Below are 20,764 nucleotides of genomic sequence, written 5' to 3' on the forward strand. Positions count from 1 at the left end.
GACTGGTGTGTGATCATAATTACTGGAGCAGATGGATGTGTGCTGTGTGTGAGGAAGTGAGCCGTCTTCCTCCACCACTAACCTCGTCTTCATCTGTTCGGGTGCATTTCCAGGTTTTTCTGTTCACATGTATGTTGCATGAAGATGAACACGCTTCATTCTTAACCGTGGCGTTACCACACATTAGCATGCCCCTCCCCCACCCGGGGGGAGAGGGGGTTTCACCACCGGTCCCAGCTGTGTCTTCATCCGCCGGGTTGATTCCCAGCCCTGATAATTAAGGCGGCCGGGCCACTGGTGCATATGGGACGCTAGTTAATGAGGAGCCCCCCCCCCCCCCCCCCCCCCCCCCCCCCCCGTTGGTGCTGGGCATATTTACTGCTGCTGCTTGTCTGAGGTTTTATTTGCCCCTTCTTTTGTTAGGACGATGTTTTTAGCCCCTCACGGGGCAGATAATACAGTTGTGACATAAATAAGATCATGGCTTCCGCCTCACAGACAGCTGGAAAGAGATGACTGCAGCGGATTCAAGGGGGGGAACCGCACCGCTGGGGTATTTGAGCAGAAAGGCAGGGGCAGTTTGGAGATGAAAACAGCTGTTGTTTTGACAACTCCCACTGTTCAGAGACAATAGCTTCTTTCCCAGGGGAGGGGGCCATACTGAGGATGAAACCTCCTTTCTGTGCCGTGTTCGGGTGACGGGGGAGCAGCTCTCTGGTCACGCCTGCGTTTCCTCATGAATGACCGATGGGCTCCTGGGTTTGTGGTACTTTGTGTGACGAGCACATCCACAATGGAATTAATTGCCAGACTCGGGGAGGGCATCTGGAAGCTTCTGAGGCTCTGCGTGTTTGTTGCCCCGTCAGAGGGCAAATCCAGGCTATTGCTGGGGCGGATCTTCAGTGGATTCATCCCAGATTTTGCAGCCGGCTCCTCTGCAGGTGCGGGGCGGAGCCTGGAAGGAGGTGTTGACAGCACCCCTCAGGGAGCTGGGCCACATCTGCCCTCCAGGGGGGCATTAGATGGGGCGGCTGGGATGAAAGGCAGTGGGGAACTCTCCTCCCCCATGACTTTTTCCTCTCTCACTCCCCTCTCCCCGTCTGTCTGCAAAGCCCCATTTTTTCCTGGCCTGTAAAGAATGACGAGCTTCTGCTCTCTGCTCTGCAGCACGTCCAGGTAGGACAAACCGGAGATTTTCCAGAATGGGAGGAGTTTTCCGTGTTGGTATGCGGCGTGTGAGGATGCGGCGGATGTCCAGGACTTTACATTCATCTCTCACTTCAGTGCCACTTCAGAACTGTAGATATTTTTGTCTCGTTGAGAAAAAAACATGTCTAGAATCTGTATTGTGTTAACCTGAAGAGATGGACCATTTCTTATAGTGTTTTCTTTAACTGATGTACCGCTAAATATTTTAGACATATCTCTAGAGTGGTGGGTTGCTGGGAGTTCTTGAAATAAAGTTTTGGCCTCGGGCTGTGAAAGATTAGGCTGAACTAGGTTTGACTTTTTTACTAATATTGACTCTCATGCAGGCAAGGATTTCAAAATTAGGAACATTGTATATAGAAATGTTATTGCGGCAGGTTGTTGTATTGAGTTTTTTCTCCCAAAGGTTCTCGTCTAAGTTAAAGTTTGGTTTTTTAGAGTCCTGACACATTTGTATGTAAAGACCCACTCCATTTAGAATCGTGTTTGTGGTGTTTTTAACATGTTCTTGCTGCATTTTCTCATAGTTGTGGAGAAATATAAGTAACATTAGGCTTAAAATGATATTCCTGAGTATTCCTTTATTCAAATCCTTGTGAACAGGAGCAGATGAAAAAATCCAGTTTAAAAAGCTTGTAGCCATGTTTAGGTGCTACAGTCTCCAGTCGTCCTGCTCTGCTCCATTCTGATCCTCCACCTGCAGACCAACAGATCCATGAACGTCTGTGTTTTCTAGTCTGAGCTGGAATCTGGATCAGAACTGGACCGACAGATCTGATACTGCTGCTGTTTTTGTGCCACCGCTTCTGTTAGGTTGGGGTTTTGACAGGCTGTAAGCTAGAGGGACAGAATGTAAACAAAAGAGATGATGGGAAGTGAGGGCAGGCTTACTCCATGTCCTGCTCACAGCTCAAATGCGGATTTCCAACGAAAACCTGCCGCTCTGCAGTAGCTATGTCCACAATAACAACTGTTTTTTTTTTTTGGTTGAAAACGACATGATTATAATTTTATTTTTGGTCTCTTAAGACAACTTGGAAGTTTCTACAGTAGATGAGGAGATGATCGGGTGGGTCTGTAGGAGATGAAGGGAGGTTATGTGTGTAAGCTTGTGGGTGTGGTTGTGTGTCGTGTGTTCTCCTGCTCCCCGTCGTCGGCCCTGATGTCAGACCCGCTGTGTTGTGGTCACTCTCAGGTTTCATCAGCAGTTTTTGCTGCTAACAAACGGCCTGTGAAGGCGGTTCTTGTACCCTAATGTCTTCGTTGGTGTTGATGACGTGTTTGTGTTTGTAGGAAGTTTTTCCAGACGGCGCATTTCTATGTGGAGGAAAGCAGCTCTCCAAGGGTGGTGGCCAATGACAACATCCCCGTCATCCCCATTCCAGGTGACCTCCTGTGTTCTTATGATCCGGGGGGGGCTGTGGGCAGACACTTCTCTGGGGTAAATCTGTTCAGCTGGACAGCGTAATACTTCCTCATCGGTTCAAATCCCTGAATGAGCTGGACCTTTTGGTTTGCTCACTTCCTGTTAAATCCCAGGTGAAGTGACTGTTTGAAGTAGAAGCGGCGTGACGGACTTCTCTCCGGCCGTAATATCCCAGGCAGCAGCGCGCTGACAGCTCGTCGATAGCAGACTCTGCTTTCAGCGTCGCTTCAAGCTCAGGGACGTTTTAATGCAGTCGCGGCTCGCTCAGACTTCAACCCGCAGACAGATTTTTTCCTTTTTTCTTATCCTCCTTCTGTCTGTCCTTGTTTCTGTCCTTTCCTTCCTTCTTCAGTTTCTCTCGTACTGTCTATCTTTCCTTTTAATGTCTTATATTTTCTGTCCAATTTCTCTTTCCTCCCATCTCTTTTCCTCACGTGGTTTGTTTGTTCATTTTTGTTCTTTCTTCCTGTTTCTTTTATTAATACAGTCTGCCTCACAGGCCTTTCGCCACACAGGAACAGATCTGGGAACAGTTTTAACCAGCCAACCAAAAGACATTTTGACAAATGATCAGATTAATAAATCAGAGCTCACAGTAATCTCTGACGTGGGGCAGAAGCCCCCCCCCCCTCAGCTGCAGGGGCGTGTTAGTTAAGACATCGGCCAGTGTCAGCGCCGATGGCAGCTGAGGCCCGGCTTGGTCAGACCCGCCTCATCAGCTGGTTTTTGGGCTGATTTGTGATGGACAGAGGCTCCCCCCATAAACCACCACAAGCACAGAAACGGTGTTTGGAAATAAATCATCACCGTTCGTTTGCCTGTTTTCTACGGTGACCCTTAAAGTGCAAATCACTCACTGCAAAAAACATTAGGGATCAAAATGACAAATATAAAAACCAAACAAATAAGGAAAAGTTTACTTTTTAGAAACCAAAACATAATTAAAAAAACTAAAACAGAATAAAAATGAAATGTTTCAGAAAACAAATTCATTTCCAGGAATCTAAATAAAATGTTTAATCATGAAAACAGAATAAGAAACTAAGGTGGGTGTTATGGAACATTGCTGATTTTCAACATAAGTCATTTGGCTCGGCTCTGTCTTCTGAGGAGGAGGTTTGCTGATTGATCAGTCAACGTTTGGGTTAAAACCTCCTTCTGCTTTCCCTCCTCTTCAAACTCAGTGACGACTCTTTGCCCTCCTTTTCCACTTTTCTAGTCTGTTTAATTTTTTGACAATTAGGCCTGCACAATATACCGCAAATTTATCGTTATCGCAATATCCAGCTCTGCAATATGCATATCGCAAAAGACGGCGAATATCGCAATAAATCGCAAACCCAAAATGTCTTAAAACAATCTTCTTGCAGCTTGAAGCATTTAACGAATCAAATAAATCCCTTTATGCTTTGACCAATCAGATGGACGCCTTCCCATTGTTGACCAATCAGATGGAGTCCTATTATGTTAGATGTTTGTCCCCCGTGTCGACGAGGGTCATTTGGAGTATAATTTTTAAACTGTTGCAATGAAATGGGAATTATGTTTTTGTTTATTTTTCTATTTGTTTATTTACTGCAAATTATATCGTTATCGCAATATTGATCACTAGTATCGCAAGTTTTCCTCATATCGTGCAGCCCTAGTTCATACTAGGTCACGTTTAAGTTGTGGGCCTCTATCTTTTTTCTTCATTGTTCATTTATGTTTTGGCCACAGCTATAGGTCTTAACTTTTTCTCCTTTTTGAAAAAGACTTGGATTTTAAGTTATGTTGACTTATTTAATAACACTTGCAGTAAAATGGAAATGTAGGAGACACCAACCTATTTTATTCCTGGGAATCTATATAAATCTTTTGTAATCATTCATCATAGTTTTGGCAAGTTCTATGGTAAATATATTTTCTTCTTTTTGAATAAAACATGCACGTTAATTTAAGTTGTGTTGAATTATTTGAATAAAACTCACACTGAAACCAAAATGTATTGGTATTTTTGCTTTTCTATTTTTCCATTTATCGCAAGTCATACCGTCATCGCAGTTTCAAACACTGATATCGCATATTGCAGATTTTTCTAAAATCGTGCAGGCCTATTGACAATCATTTTTTGGTTTCTGGAAATGACTTTTCTTACAAAAAATTTTTTAAGTTTTAGTTTCTGGAATTCTGCTTTGATTTCTAAAATGTTTGTCATTATTTGTTTTGTTTTCTTAGTTATTGTTGTGATATTTAACATGTGTTTGCATTTGTTGAGTTGATTTGCTCTTCAGGGCCACCATAGATTTTTCATCAGAAGCTACCAGGAATAACAAACTCTCATCTTCTTTAGATGTTCCTGCAAAAGGAAATCAAAAACGGAGTTTTGCTAAATGTGTGACATTTCCTCTGCAGATGACATGGAGGCCGTCCCCGTCAAGCAGTTTGTGAAGCACTGCATGGAGCTCTACAAAAACAACATGCAAGGCTTTGCTGAGGAGTTCGAGGTACATTTAGCTTCATTTCCCTCAGAAACAATCTGCTGAGAGCGGTCTGCATTGTGGTCTGCATGATGGTCTGCATTGTGGTCTGCATTGTGGTCTGCATGATGGTCTGCATGATGGTCTGCATTGTGGTCTGCATTGTGGTCTGCATTGTGGTCTGCATTGTGGTCTGCATTGTGGTCTGCATTGTGGTCTGCATTGTGGTCTGCATTGTGGTCTGCATTGTGGTCTGCATTGTGGTCTGCATGATGGTCTGCATTGTGGTCTGCATTGTGGTCTGCATGATGGTCTGCATTGTGGTCTGCATTGTGGTCTGCATTGTGGTCTGCATGATGGTCTGCATTGTGGTCTGCATTGTGGTCTGCATTGTGGTCTGCATGATGGTCTGCATTGTGGTCTGCATTGTGGTCTGCATGATGGTCTGCATGATGGTCTGCATTGTGGTCTGCATTGTGGTCTGCATTGTGGTCTGCATTGTGGTCTGCATTGTGGTCTGCATTGTGGTCTGCATTGTGGTCTGCATTGTGGTCTGCATTGTGGTCTGCATTGTGGTCTGCATTGTGGTCTGCATTGTGGTCTGCATTGTGGTCTGCATTGTGGTCTGCATTGTGGTCTGCATTGTGGTCTGCATTGTGGTCTGCATTGTGGTCTGCATTGTGGTCTGCATTGTGGTCTGCATTGTGGTCTGCATTGTGGTCTGCATTGTGGTCTGCATGATGGTCTGCATTGTGGTCTGCATTGTGGTCTGCATGATGGTCTGCATGATGGTCTGCATTGTGGTCTGCATTGTGGTCTGCATTGTGGTCTGCATTGTGGTCTGCATTGTGGTCTGCATTGTGGTCTGCATTGTGGTCTGCATTGTGGTCTGCATTGTGGTCTGCATTGTGGTCTGCATTGTGGTCTGCATTGTGGTCTGCATTGTGGTCTGCATTGTGGTCTGCATGATGGTCTGCATTGTGGTCTGCATTGTGGTCTGCATGATGGTCTGCATTGTGGTCTGCATTGTGGTCTGCATTGTGGTCTGCATTGTGGTCTGCATGATGGTCTGCATTGTGGTCTGCATTGTGGTCTGCATTGTGGTCTGCATGATGGTCTGCATTGTGGTCTGCATTGTGGTCTGCATGATGGTCTGCATTGTGGTCTGCATTGTGGTCTGCATGATGGCCTGCATGATGGTCTGCATGATGGTCTGCATTGTGGTCTGCATTGTGGTCTGCATTGTGGTCTGCATTGTGGTCTGCATGATGGTCTGCATTGTGGTCTGCATTGTGGTCTGCATGATGGTCTGCATTGTGGTCTGCATTGTGGTCTGCATTGTGGTCTGCATTGTGGTCTGCATGATGGTCTGCATTGTGGTCTGCATTGTGGTCTGCATGATGGTCTGCATTGTGGTCTGCATTGTGGTCTGAATAACCCTTCAGCTCTCAGTCTACTGCCAAAATGGGCTTCAGATGTGCAGACAATTAAAGGAAGATGTCTGTTCTCCTCTAGTTTAGCTAATATTGACCTGACCTTTGTCATAAATTGTGCTTCATCAGTGAACTGAACCATGAAGGCGTGTGCTTTTCTCTCCCAGCAAAAGGTGCAGGCAGGTCTTTCTCTGAACAACCGCGTTGAACGGATTTAGACTGCGATTTAGAAGAGATAAGATAAGATATTCTTTATTGATCCCACGTTGGGGTAATTCAATTGTTTCAGCAGTTCAGTGCAAAATGGAGAAAAAAGAAGAACAACAGCAATGTGCAAAAATGCAAAAGTAATGACATTTAACAACAAGAAGAATCTACACCTATTCAAGATTCAAGATTCAAGAGGTTTTTATTGCCATATTCTGTGTAGCTACACATAGTAGGAATTTGTTTCGGTGCAAATGTGCAACATAAAACAGAAGAACAGTAAACAACAAAATTTCGACACAAAATTTTTACACAAAACAAAAATATAAATAGAGTCAGTAGTGCAAGGAGTGACAAAACAGTGCAAACTGAGAATGTTCAAGGTGCAGGTAGTGGGCTGGTGACTGGTTGGACATTTAAGTGAAATTTGGGGGGGGTTACAGGGCGTTTAAGAGTCTGACTGCAGAGGGAAAGAAACTGTTCTTGTGTCTGGAGGTTCTGGTCCTGATAGACCTTAGCCTCCTGCCTGAAGGGAGTAGTTTCAGTAGGTAATGTCCAGGGTGAGAAGGGTCGGCAGCTATCCGGCCTGCACGTCCCCGGGTTCTGGAGACATATAGTTCCTGGACAGATGGGAGGCTGCAGCCGATCACCTTCTCTGCTGAGCGCACAATACGCTGTAGCCTGTTAATGTCCCTGGTTGTGGCACTAGTGTACCACACGGTGATGGAGGAGGTGAGGATGGACTCAATGATGGCCGTGTAGAACTGCACCATCATCTGGGCCGGCAGCCGGGCTTTCTTCAACTGCCGCAGGAAGTACATCCTCTGCTGGGCCTTTTTGAGGAGAGAGCAGATGGATGGCTCCCACTTGAGGTCCTGCGTGATGGTGGTGCCGAGGAAACGCACAGAGTCCACTATGGTGATGGGAGAGTCTGACAGGGTGAGAGGGGGTGAGGGGGCTGTGACTTTCCTGAAGTCCACTATCATCTCCACTGTCTTCTGGGTGTTCAGCTCCAGGTTGTTGATGCTGCACCACGAACCCAGCCGGTCCACCTCCCTCCTATAGGCAGACTCATCATCATTACAGATGAGTCCGATGAGGGTGGTGTCATCTGCAAACTTGATCAGTTTGACAGAGTCATGGCTGGAGGTGCAGCAGTTAGTGTACAGGGAGAAGAGCAGAGGGGAAAGTACACAGCCCTGTGGAGTTCCTGTGCTGATGCATTGGGTGGTGGAGACATTCTTCCCCAGCCGCACACACTGCCTCCGGTCTATTAGGAAGTCAGTGATCCACCTGCAGGTGGAGTCAGGCACGTTGAGCTGGAGGAGCTTTTCCTGGAGCAGAGAGGGGAGGATGGTATTGAACGCAGAGCTGAAGTCCACGAACAGGATCCTAGCATAGGTTCCCGGGGAGTCCAGGTGCTGCAGGATGAAGTGGAGGGCCAGGTTGATGGCATCGTCTACAGACCTGTTGGCTCTGTAGGCGAACTGCAGAGGGTCCAGGAGGGGGGAGGTGAAGGATTTGAGGTGGGGGAGGACCAGTCGCTCGAATGACTTCATGACTACAGACGTGAGTGCCACAGGCCTGTAGTCATTGAGGCCAGTTATGCGGGGCTTCTTGGGGACAGGGACGATGGTGGACCGTTTGAAGCAGGCCGGGACGTGGCAGGACTCCAGGGAGGTGTTGAAAATGTCTGTGAAGACCGCTGCCAGTTCGCCTGCGCAGTGTTTCAGGGTGGCAGGGGAGATGCCGTCCGGACCCGGAGCCTTCCGTGGGTTTTGCTTCCAGAAAAGCTTATGCACCTCCTCTTCTGTCACTGAGAGGACAGTGGTGGGGGAGAGGTGGTCTGGGGGGGTCATACTGTCCTCAGTGATAGTGGTGGGGGAGGAAAGTGGCACCAAAGTTGTTGAGGAAACCTGTTCAGTGAGGGGGGAGGAGGAGGGGTGTGGGACCTCAATCCTGGCATAAAAGGTGTTAAGCCTCTCAGCCAGTTGTAGGTCGTCAGCAGCATGATGGGCTCTGGGCTTGTAGTTCGTGATTTGCCTGAGCCCTCTCCAAACAGAGGTGACGTCGTTGACAGAGAATTGGTCTTCCAGGCGTTTATTGTGCCGAGTTCTCGCCTGTTCCACCTCTTTAGAGAACTGGTACTTAGCGGCCTTATAGCTCTCTTTGTCTTCCGCTCTGTGGGCTGCTTCTTTCTCCTTCCTCAGCTGTCTCAGTCTGGGTGTGAACCAGGGTTTATCATTGTTATAACTGACCCTGGTTTTTGTTGGGATGATGCTGTCTTCACAAAACTGGATGTATGACGTCACAGTGTCTGTGTAATCATCCAAACTGTCTGTGGCAGCTCTAAACACATCCCAGTCCGTTGTGTCCAGACACGTGCGAAGCTCCTCCACAGCCTCGCTGGTCCACATCTTGGAAGTCCTCACTGTTGGTTTGGAGAGCTTCAGCTTTTGTCTGAATGCGGGGATGAGGTGAATCAGGGCGTGGTCCGAGAAGCCCAGAGCCGCGCGGGCCACGGCTCTGTAAGCCCCGCTGACTGTTGTATAGCAATGATCCAGCGTGTTCTGCTCTCTTGTTGGGCATTTGACAAACTGTTTGTATCTAGGGAGCTCCTGGCTCAGATTCTCTTTATTAAAATCCCAGAGGATAATGATTAAAGAGTCCGGAAAAGTTCGTTCCACACATAGAATCTGCTCCGCGAGCGCGCGCTGTGCCTCGTGCACGTCCGCGCTCGGCGGGATGTAAACAGCGGCCAGAATGAATCAAGCAAACTCGCGTGGGGAGTAGAATGGTTTGCAGTTAGTGAAGATGTATTCCACCGAAGGAGAACAGTGCGTGGAGATTACAGTCACATCCGAACACCAGGCGTTGTTGATGTAAAAGCAGACACCTCCACCTCTGGACTTTCCTCCCGAGAAGTCCCGATGTCTGTCCGCGCGGAGAAGCTGGAATCCTTCCAAATGAAGCGCGAAGTCCGGGATCTGCTCATTGAGCCACGTCTCCGTGAAGCACAGGGCACATGAGGAAGAAAAGTCCCTGTTCCGACGCATCAGCAGTGCCAGTTCATCCATTTTGTTGCTGAGTGAGCGAACTATTATGACATAACATAACATATGTTATGTAGGTAACATTAAAATTTAATTATGTAAAAGAGAGAATATTCGGCTGGGCTATGGATGCATGATAACCGGTTTGTACATGCATGTTTAAACTGTGGCATTGTACAATCTCACAGCTTTTAGAATGAATGACTTGCGGAACCGTTCCTTCCTGCATGGGGGTCGTAGAAGTCTGCAGCTGAAGGAGCTGTTCACTGCCTCCACTTTCTGATGCAGTGGGTGAGAGGTGTTGTCCATGATGGATGTTAACTTGGCCAACATCCTCCTTTCACCCACTTCCTCCACAAAGTCCAGTGGACATCCCAGGACAGAACTGGCCCTCCTGACCAGCTTGTTGAGTTTCTTCCTGTCCCGGTCTGTGCTGCCTGCTCCCCAACAGGCCACGGCGTAGTGGATAACAGAGGCTACCACAGAGTCATAGAAAGTCCTTAAGAGAGGCCTGCACTCTCCAAAGGACCTCAGTCTCCTCAGAAGGTGGAGGCGACTTTGGCCCTTCTTATGCAGGGCATCGGTGTTTTGAGTCCAGTCCAGTTTCTTGTTGAGGTGAACACCCAGGTACTTAAAACTGTCCACTACCTCAATGTTCGAGCCCTGGATGCTCACCGGTGTGTATTGTGGTTTTCTCCTCCGGAAATCAATCACCATCTCCATTGTCTTACTGGTGTTCAAGCACAGGTGATTACGCTCACACCAGTCCACAAAGTCCTTGATGACTGACCTGTACTCCAGCTCGTTCCCCCCCGACACACAACCAACAATGGCCGAGTTGTCAGAGAACTTCTGGAGGTGACAACTCCCGGTGTTGTACGTAAAGTCTGATGTATAAAGGGTGAAGAGGAACAGTGAGAGCACCTTCCCCTGAGGAGCACCAGTGCTGGAAACCACCACCTCTGACACACAGTTGTGTAGCCTCACAAACTGTGGCCTGTAGGCAAACTGCAGCGGGTCGGTTTCGGTGCTGACCACTGAGTGAAGGTGGCTGAGGATGAGGCTCTCCATGGTCTTCATCAGGTAGGAGGTCAGAGCTACTGGTCTGAAGTGATTCGGCTCCTTAGCGTGCGCCATCTTAGGAACCGGAACCACACAGGAGGTCTTCCACAGGACTGGGACCGTCTCCAGACTCAGGCTCAGGTTGAAGATGTAGGTGACCAGCTCACAGAGCTGGTCAGCACAGTCCCTGAGCAGTCCGGGTCAGATGCTGTCTGGACCTGCAGCTTTCCTGGTCTTAAGTCGCCTCAGTTCTCTCCTCACCTGATCAGAAGTGAGGAAAAGGGGGGAGAAGATGGGGGGCAGAGATGGTATGGCTGTGGATGGGGGTGGTGTGCAGTGATGAGAGTGCTTGGGGTGCTTAAAACAAAGATGAAGAGGAGGATCAGAGATATGGAGGTTAATCAGAGCTCTGACAGGATAGGCAGAAACTCAAACTTCTGGGTAACTGAGTTAAGAAAATGGATGAAGGCATCATCCAGTCACTCCGTGTGACAGTTCATTTAAGGAACAGTGATGGTATTGAGGATGGTTTGTGGTGAAGAAGACAGAAGCGGGTCATTGGACCCCCGTGGCAGAAAGCATCTGCTCCACTCGGTGACCTTGAAACAGACTCTCCACTTTATCCTGAGCTCCTGATGTAAAGAAAGCAGCTTTATGTTGGCAAACAGGAAGCCCCCACTGAAAGAAAGCCCCCGTCAAAGCTGAAGTCAGTTGATAACAGCGTTAGCCTTTTGCTCCTTGTTTAGTAAAATCTATTTTTCCTCTGCAGGAGGTCCAGCGCTCCACGGCTGACTTGAAAATCACAGCAGAGCATTCAAATCATCCTGACAACAAGCACAAAAACAGATACATCAACATCATGGCCTGTGAGTAATCTGATTACAAGTCTACCGCTGTGAAATCAATGTTTCTGTGTGGGCTTTTACGTGTCTGTGTGCTTAGATGACCACAGCAGGGTGAAGCTGCGAGCTCTGGCGGGAAAAGACGCCAAACACTCAGATTACATCAACGCCAACTACGTGGACGTAAGACCTTCTGCTTTACTCAGAACTCCAGGTTTGCTTATCAGTGAGATGTGTATGAAGATGAAACATCCTGCTGCTGAAAGCCATTGTTTACAGTCAGAGTGAGAGGAGGAAATACTAAATTAGCATCTATATGAAACCTGTGAAATTATGCAAAAATAGGATCCCTTTCTGTCATTTCATGTGAGGAATCTGCTGACATGCAGAAGTTAGGAAAGCAGTGATGTCCTTTGGTTTCAGGGTTATAATCAGCCCCGAGCGTACATAGCGGCTCAGGGGCCCCTCAAGTCCACGTTTGAGGACTTCTGGAGGATGGTGTGGCAGCAGAACACGGAAATCATCGTCATGATCACAAACCTGGTGGAGAAAGGAAGAGTAGGTTCACCACTCTGCACCGAGCATAGGCAGGATTCTGCGTCATGCGTGCTCCTGAATGACTAAGCGTGTGTCTTGCAGAGGAAGTGCGACCAGTACTGGCCAACGGAGAACAGCGAGCAGTACGGCAACGTGGTGGTGACGCTGAAGAGCACCAAAGTGCAGGCCTGCTACACAGTGAGGCACTTCCTCATCAGGAACACGAAGGTCAAAAAGGTGAAAACACGAGAAAAGTCTTTGTGTGGAAATAACGGTTATTAAAGAAAGCTGGCCTGGAAATGTTGACTTCTAAAAGTAAAAAAACAGAAACGTCTGACTTGTTTGGGTTTCATTACCTCAAACAGAAAAAGTCCAGCCATGATTTGCTCTTTCTACTATTTGCTAAAAGTAGCAGAAGGCATTTCATGAAGTGAATCTAGAGTTTGAACATCATTCAACAGAAAAACCATTCAGCTTTTCTTGAATTAGGATGAGCTTGCTGTCGTTTTCTAATTCATGTAGGACGATGAACAGTGGCTGGCTCCATCAGATGACTGACATCCTTGTTTTAATCCAACTATTTGACAGGAAACCAGCCTTTTTATTCATGTGTGGTGTTTGAGGGTCTAATGAAATGCTGTGGATCTTCTGCGGGGGGGGGGGGGGGGGGGGGGGGGGTTAATCCTTTAGCGTCTGACGTGTCACAGACTGATGCTGCTGTGAAAGGGTTTAACTCTCCTGTCTCCCAACGTTTCAGTGTCAGAAGGGAAACCCTAAAGGGAAGCTGAACGAGCGCGTCCTGGTCCAGTTTCACTACACGCAGTGGCCGGACATGGGGGTTCCAGAGTACACCCTGCCCGTCCTCACCTTCATCCACCGCTCGTCTGCAGCTCGGACCGCAGACTCGGGCCCGGTCCTGGTGCACTGCAGGTAAGGTCAGCGGCGGCACCGGCTGGGTTGGAGCTTCCGGAGGAGCCGCTCACGGTGGTCCGCTGTGCTCTCCAGTGCAGGGGTCGGCCGCACGGGAACGTACATCGTCATCGACAGCATGCTGCAGCAGATCAAGGACAAAGGCACCGTCAGCGTCCTGGACTTCCTCAAACACATACGCACACAACGCAACTACCTGGTCCAGACCGAGGTACGGCGCTCACAGCGGTCACTCACTAAAGGTCATCCTGATTTAAGGTGGAAAAGCAGTTATGGAATCAATTCAGATAAAGGTCACCCTGACTGCAGCTGTAGTGCAGCACAGACGGGAAACCGTCACTCCATCCCATCATACACATTCAGCTCATGAGCTTTTTAAACAGCCTGAGTTCTTCTGCTCACAGTCTGTTTGTCTCTGGAATCAGGGACCGTCCACAGCGGCTCTGCCTTAAAGGAAACTCACTAATGGGATTCAGTTTTTGTGTAAAAACACAATAAATGTTCTTACTCAAACTAATAAAGTCTGTTGATTAGAAGACGACACCAGTTTTTCTCTTTTAGGAGCAGACTGGTCAGACATGTTCAGTTGTAGACAGACAGACAGACAGACAGACAGCAGCTTTATTCATGTTTCAAAGACAGAAATATGACAACTGTCAGGGAGAAACTGGCTGGCATCACAACAGGCTGCCCAATTTATCCAAAAAGTACATTTACTTCCACTGTCATTTGCTTTTGGTTGCTGTCTTCAGCACTGTTCACTTTTGTACATGTAAATGATCCTATCATATGCAGTCAGCTGCTGCATCTGTTTGCAGAGGTCATCCACACACACAGGTTCACTGCTTTATGGGACCGAAAGGTTAGAAATGATTCAGCAGCAAAGTCAAAATGATGAAGAGGAGCTGGAGACTAGACCAGAAGAGAGTTCAGCCGCTCGGCCCCCTGCCTGTTGGTCAAAAGACCCAAAAACAGACAAATGAGCCACGACAACGCTCAGAAATCTGGAACACAAGCAGCCTCACTCATCCCACTAACTACGGCCCGCGGGCCCATCCGGCCCTCCTCCATATTTGGTCCGGTCCCCTGAACAACATCAGAGACACATGATGTACTTTTCAATCTGGACTGTGATGGAGACCCGCATAGAATGTTACCTTTCATCCACTCTTCTGCAGTCCGTGCCCCGATCCGAAACCCTCTAAATCCATTTCTGCGTCACTTTGTTCTCTTTGAGGATTTCTCTCGTTCTTTTAGAGCCATTGTGCTGCTTTTTTTTTCAAACAGCGCCAACCGTTCTGTGTCCTGATTGGCTGGAGACCTTGTCAATCAATCTCCTCTGTGTCGTGTCTCCTTTACAGAAACACGATCAGATCTTTGTTTTCATTCTAAAATCCTGGACTTCATTCTATGAAGGTTTGAACTAAAAGAATTTAAACATGATGGAGAAGTTCATGTCTGTCTGAGGACAGTGCATAAAGTGTGCAGTGAGGAGTTTTACTGTGTGGATTTCATTGTTTACAGTTATTTGTTATTTGTACAGTTATTATTACAGATATTTGTCCAGAAATGTGACTTTTTCATCATCACTGGATGAACAACAGACGTGCAGCTGCTGCGTTTTAGTCATGAAGTTCAGCACAAACTGAGACGTGAGGAGCTGCCGCCTCAAAGTCTCAACGGGAGAAGACAGACTATTTATAATAATAATAATAATAATGGATTGGATTTATCTGCGCTTTTCAAGACACCCAAAGCGCTTACATTGTGTCCATTATTCATTCACTCCTCATTCATACTTGGTGATGGTAACTACTGTTGTAGCCAAAGCTGCCCTGGGGCAGACTGACAGAGGCGTGGCTGCCATTTCGCGCCTACGGCCCCTCTGACCATCACCGGGATCATTCATGCACATCCACACACCAGTGGAGCCACACTGGAGGCAAGGAGGGTGAAGTGTCTTGCCCAAGGACACAACGACATTTTGGCTGGTGGGAGCAGGGATCGAACCGCCAACCCTTCGATCATTGGACGACCCGCTCAACCACCTGAGCCACTGTCGCCCACATAGTGGTTCTATTTTTGACATTTATCACTATTACTTTTCCTGACTTTTATTCTGTGAAGATCACAGAGAGTTATTTGGTTATTTTGTATTTCATAAAGATTGTTTCATGTTTCATTGAAAGGATCATGAATGAATGAATGAATGGAAGTTTATTCATGTGGCACTTTACAACTCCTTTAGGGAACCAAAGGGCTTCACTATGAAAGAAAGACAAAGAAGTTTCAAATCAGGCTCATCAGAACAAAGTTGTGTGGCCTTCACAAGAAACAGTTTGTCAGAATAGGAGGGGCCAGATGCACAGAGGTCAGAGGTCATTCAAACGAACCCATGTAGACACAGGAAACCATTAGACATATGAAGCCAAATGTTTTTTTTAGTGATCATTTTCGTTTTGGGAATTAGTTTATTTCAAGCAATCAGAACAAAAAAAATGAATGTATGCAGAATGTAAAACAGGAAAAAGAAGAGTTTTTAGCGTTTAGACCAGGATTCTCAAAACTCAATTTGCCTGAGGGCCACTGAAAGCAGGGTCTAACTGGGGGAGGGCCACAACTATAACGCACACACACCACTTGTGAGTGTCTGAGAGCCAATAAATTTGTATGGAACATTTACTATACTATTACTATACTCTATTATTAACTGTTTACTGTAGAAACTTTACTTTTAAAACTCTCATTCAAATAAAATACGTGAATAAAAAAATCAATAAGTAAATAAATCAGTAATACATTTCTGTTTATTTATTCTTTTATATCTGCTGTTTTCTGATTTAAATGTCCTTATTAACACAGTTCAGTTAACACTGTTGAATTCTAACTATTAAAAACTAAAGAAGACTCCAATTCTACAGTTCTGTAACCTCCATCAATGGTTCTTCTGATCACGGCTTCTCTTGTCTACTTCTTACTGATGGACACTTGGCAGCACTTCCTCCACAGCTGAGACCCTCAGTGTGGAGGAAGATGATTGTCAGGAAATCTGGACTGAACTTGGACTTATTGAGATTTAAAGATGATAAGAGAGGATGTGCTCCCAATTTTGAGTCTGTGTTGAATGTTTTTTTTTAAGTTTACTCTTTAAACAACAAATCAGTAAAGGATAAATAAAATTCAGAAACCATTTTTGGATTTTCTTTCTTATGACTTTTTGCACATTTAAACTCTGGTCACAAGTTATTGTAGAGCAGATGATCAGCCACTCCCATGTTTTCATTCTGAATCCAAACTGTGGTTCCTAAAAGAACGGGCGCAATTGTTACAGATACAGATTTATTCTCCTCAGATGGCTCATCTCCTGGGGGGGCGGTGGGTTGCAGTGACACAAGAACCGTTTGGTTTGGGTTAATACGCCTAACCGTAACCATAACCTTAACCCTCCTCCGGGTCTGTGCGACCCAGAGAAAAGATCAGCACGGACTGCATGGATTTAGAAAAATTACGAGCAAATAAAAACGTTCTAAAAAGGAAGGTAAGGAACTCCTTAATGTGCTCCGGGGAGGGGGCTGTCAGGTGTCCTGCCTTAAATGTTCTCCTGCTTTCAAGCCTGGTCAGTGTCACTCCCCCAAGAGTCAAATACCCCACTGTGATTGGTTGGTTCGTCAGCTCCGCGCACACAACACTGAAAAAGTGTCATTCATACAGACTGGCGGGCCGCATTAACATTAAACTTTATTATTAAGGCTGGGGCAGCAAATAGCCCGCGGGCCGCGAGTTTGAGACCCCTGCTTTAGATGATGTGAAGTTTAAAATGTTGACACTTTCCAGCATGTATGAATGTGTTAAAACAACAATCCTCACTGAATGGAAGCTGAAATTCATTCCAAAAGGGTTTTTTGTAAAGCGTCAGTGTGAAAGTCCTGCACAGCAGCAGCTTAAACCTGACCCGTCCTTGTCCTCGCTTTCCCACCAGGAGCAATACGTTTTCATTCACGACGCTCTGACGGAGGCCATCCTCAGCCGAGAGACGGAGGTTCCCGCCTGGCAGCTGCACAGCTACGTCAACAGCATCCTCACGCCAAGCGCCGGCGGCCGCACGCGGCTTCAGAAGCAGTTTAGGGTGAGTCTGCGCAGCCGCCTGACCGTCTGCAGCCGTGCCGTCAGCTGGATCTGATCAGAAGCTTGTTAGCGACTCACACGTGGTTTTCCACTTCCAGACATGACGAGACGGAAAGCATCTTTGATGTTGGTGTTAATAAAGTCATGTCTTCACTCCTGCTGCGTTAGGCAAAGTTTGATGAATGTTTCATGGAGCTGCAGCTCTTCTAACATCAATAGAGGCAGAAATAATTGCTGATAGAATGTCACTTCCTTCCATATCCAAATATGTCCTTTAGTTTCAGGTTACTAACTACGTTATGTCCAATTCTATGTCTTTACGGTAAAAACGGAATCTTAGGAAAGTAAAAAGACCCTTATTTAAAGAAAAAAAAGTTTTATTTTCTGTTTTCCAAGAAAAATAATCTTATTGTCTTAGTGTCTGGAATGTGGTTCTCAAAGTAAGAATTTTTATTTTTATATTTTTACCACATTGGCTTTTTTTATTTGCTTATTTAAAGAAAAGTTTTCAAATGTTGAGAATTTTATAATTCTTTCTATATGAGGTCATATTTATGCCACATTGCAAATAACACTTTCTAGGTAGAAAATGAAAATGTCAAATATTTGCTTTCAAATACTTTTTCTTTGCTTCTTTTAAAAAACTATTTCTTTATTTCAAAACAAATCTATTCATATGCGTTGTGTCTCATCTAACTTTTTTCTTATCATTGATTTTGCGTTCATACGTTTCAGTTTAGCGTGACAAAACTGCCATCAAACACATCTGCTGTCACATGGCCGGCCTGTAATGTGACCTCTGCTGTCACATGACCGGCCTGTAACGTGACCTTTGCTGTCACATGACCGGCCTGTAACGTGACCTCTGCTGTCACATGACCGGCCTGTAACGTGACCTTTGCTGTCACATGACCGGCCTGTAACGTGACCTTTGCTGTCACATGACCAGCCTGTAACGTGACCTTTGCTGTCACATGGCCGGCCTGTAACGTGACCTTTGCTGTCACATGACCGGCCTGTAACGTGACCTTTGCTGTCACATGGCCGGCCTGTAACGTGACCTTTGCTGTCACATGGCCGGCCTGTAACGTGACCTTTGCTGTCACATGGGCCTGTAACGTGACCTGCCGGCCTGTAACGTGACCTTTGCTGTCAGATGACCGGCCTGTAACGTGACCTTTGCTGTCAGATGACCGGCCTGTAATGTGACCTTTGCTGTCACATGACCGGCCTGTAACGTGACCCCTGCTGTCACGTGACCGGCCTGTAACGTCACCTTTGCTGTCACATGACCGGCCTGTAACGTGACCCCTGCTGTCACATGACCAGCCTGTAACGTGACCTTTGCTGTCACATGACCGGCCTGTAACGTGACCCCTGCTGTCACGTGACCGGCCTGTAACGTCACCTTTGCTGTCACATGACCGGCCTGTAACGTGACCCCTGCTGTCACATGACCGGCCTGTAACGTGACCTCTTGTCACATGACCGGCCTGTAACGTGACCTATTGTCACATGACCAGCCTGTAACGTAACCTCTGCTGTCAACTGACCGGCCGGTAACGTAACCTCTGCTGTCACAAGACCGGCCTGTAACGTGACCTCTGCTGTCACATGACCGGCCTGTAACGTGACCCCTGATGTCACATGACCGGCCTGTAACGTGACCTCTTGTCACATGACCAGCCTGTAACGTGACCTCTGCTGTCACATGACCGGCCTGTAACGTGACCTCTGCTGTCACATGACCAGCCTGTAACGTGACCTTTGCTGTCACATGACCGGCCTGTAACGTGACCTCTTGTCACATGACCAGCCTGTAACATGACCTCTGCTGTCACATGACCGGCCTGTAACGTGACCTCTGCTGTCACATGACCGGCCTGTAACGTGACCTTTGCTGTCACATGACCGGCCTGTAACGTGACCTCTTGTCACATGACCAGCCTGTAACGTGACCTCTGCTGTCACATGACCGGCCTGTAACGTGACCTCTACTGTCACATGACCGGCCTGTAACGTGACCTCTTGTCACATGATCAGCCTGTAACGTCACCTCTGCTGTCACATGACCGGCCTGTTACGTAACCTCTGCTGTCACATGACCGGCCTGTAACGTGACCTTTGCTGTCACATGACCAGCCTGTAACGTGACCTCTGCTGTCACGTGACCGGCCTGTAACGTTACCTTTGCTGTCACATGACAGGCCTGTAACGTAATCTCTGCTGTCACATGACCGGCCTGTAACGTGACCTCTTGTCACATGACCAGCCTGTAACGTGACCTCTGCTGTCACGTGACCGGCCTGTAACGTGACCTCTGCAGTCACATGACCGGCCTGTAACGTGACCTTTGCTGTCACATGACCGGCCTGTAACGTAACCTCTGCTGTCACATGACCAGCCTGTAACGTGACCTCTGCTGTCACATGACCGGCCTGTAACGTGACCCTGATGTCACGTGACCGGCCTGTGACGTGACCTCTTGTCACCATGACCAGCCTGTTAACATGACCTCTGCTGTCACATGACAGGCCTGTAACGTGACCTCTGCTGTCACATGACCAGCCTGTAACGTGACCTTTGCTGTCACATGACCGGCCTTTAACGTGACCTCTTGTCACATGACCAGCTGTAACGTCACCTCTGCTGTCACATGACCGGCCTGTAACGTGACCTCTGCTGTCACATGACGGCCTGTAACGTGACCTTTGCTGTCCATGACCGGCCTGTCACGTGTACCTCTTGTCACATGACCAGCCTGTAACGTGACCTCTGCTGTCACATGACCGGCCTGTAACGTGACCTCTGCTGTCACATGACCGGCCTGTAACGTGACCTCTTGTCACATGACCAGCCTGTAACGTCACTCTGCTGTCACATGACCGGCCTGTAACGTGACCTCTTGTCACACGACCAGCCTGTAACGTAACCTCTGCTGTCACATGACCGGCCTGTAACGTAACCTCTGCTGTCACATGACCGGCCTGTAACGTGACCTCTTGTCACATGACCAGCCTGTAACGTGACCTCTGCTGTCACGTGACCGGCCTGTAACGTGACCTTTGCTGTCACATGACCGGCCTGTAACGTGACCTCTTGTCACATGACCAGCCTGTAACGTGACCTCTGCTGTCACGTGACCGGCCTGTAACGTGACCTTTGCTGTCACATGACCGGCCTGTAACGTGACCTCTTGTCACATGACCAGCCTGTAACGTGACCTCTGCTGTCACGTGACCGGCCTGTAACGTGACCTCTGCAGTCACATGACCGGCCTGTAACGTGACCTTTGCTGTCACATGACCGGCGCTGTAACGTAACCTCTGCTGTCACATGACCAGCCTGTAACGTGACCTCTGCTGTCACATGACCGGCCTGTAACGTGACCCCTGATGTCACGTGACCGGCCTGTGACGTGACCTCTTGTCACATGACAGCCTGTAACATGACCTCTGCTGTCACATGACAGGCCTGTAAC

General features: G+C 47.4%; 1 protein-coding gene across 1 annotated transcript in view; it reads left to right on the top strand.

Moving 5' to 3' along the window:
- Positions 1-17,284, top strand: part of ptprg (protein tyrosine phosphatase, receptor type G) — a gene marked incomplete at its 3' end in the record, with an annotated part of 152,113 nt that extends 134,829 nt beyond the window's left edge. The window contains 9 exon segments of the mRNA XM_023954677.1: positions 2,503-2,594; positions 5,030-5,121; positions 11,619-11,715; positions 11,792-11,874; positions 12,115-12,249; positions 12,331-12,465; positions 12,986-13,158; positions 13,234-13,369; positions 17,138-17,284. Of these exon segments, the coding sequence (XP_023810445.1) occupies positions 2,503-2,594; positions 5,030-5,121; positions 11,619-11,715; positions 11,792-11,874; positions 12,115-12,249; positions 12,331-12,465; positions 12,986-13,158; positions 13,234-13,369; positions 17,138-17,284 (1,090 nt within the window).
- Between the last annotated feature and the right edge of the window lie 3,480 nt (positions 17,285-20,764).

The sequence above is a fragment of the Oryzias latipes genome, chromosome 5, assembly GCF_002234675.1.
Source record: "Oryzias latipes chromosome 5, ASM223467v1".
In the NCBI taxonomy this organism is placed as follows: Eukaryota; Metazoa; Chordata; class Actinopteri; order Beloniformes; family Adrianichthyidae; genus Oryzias; species Oryzias latipes.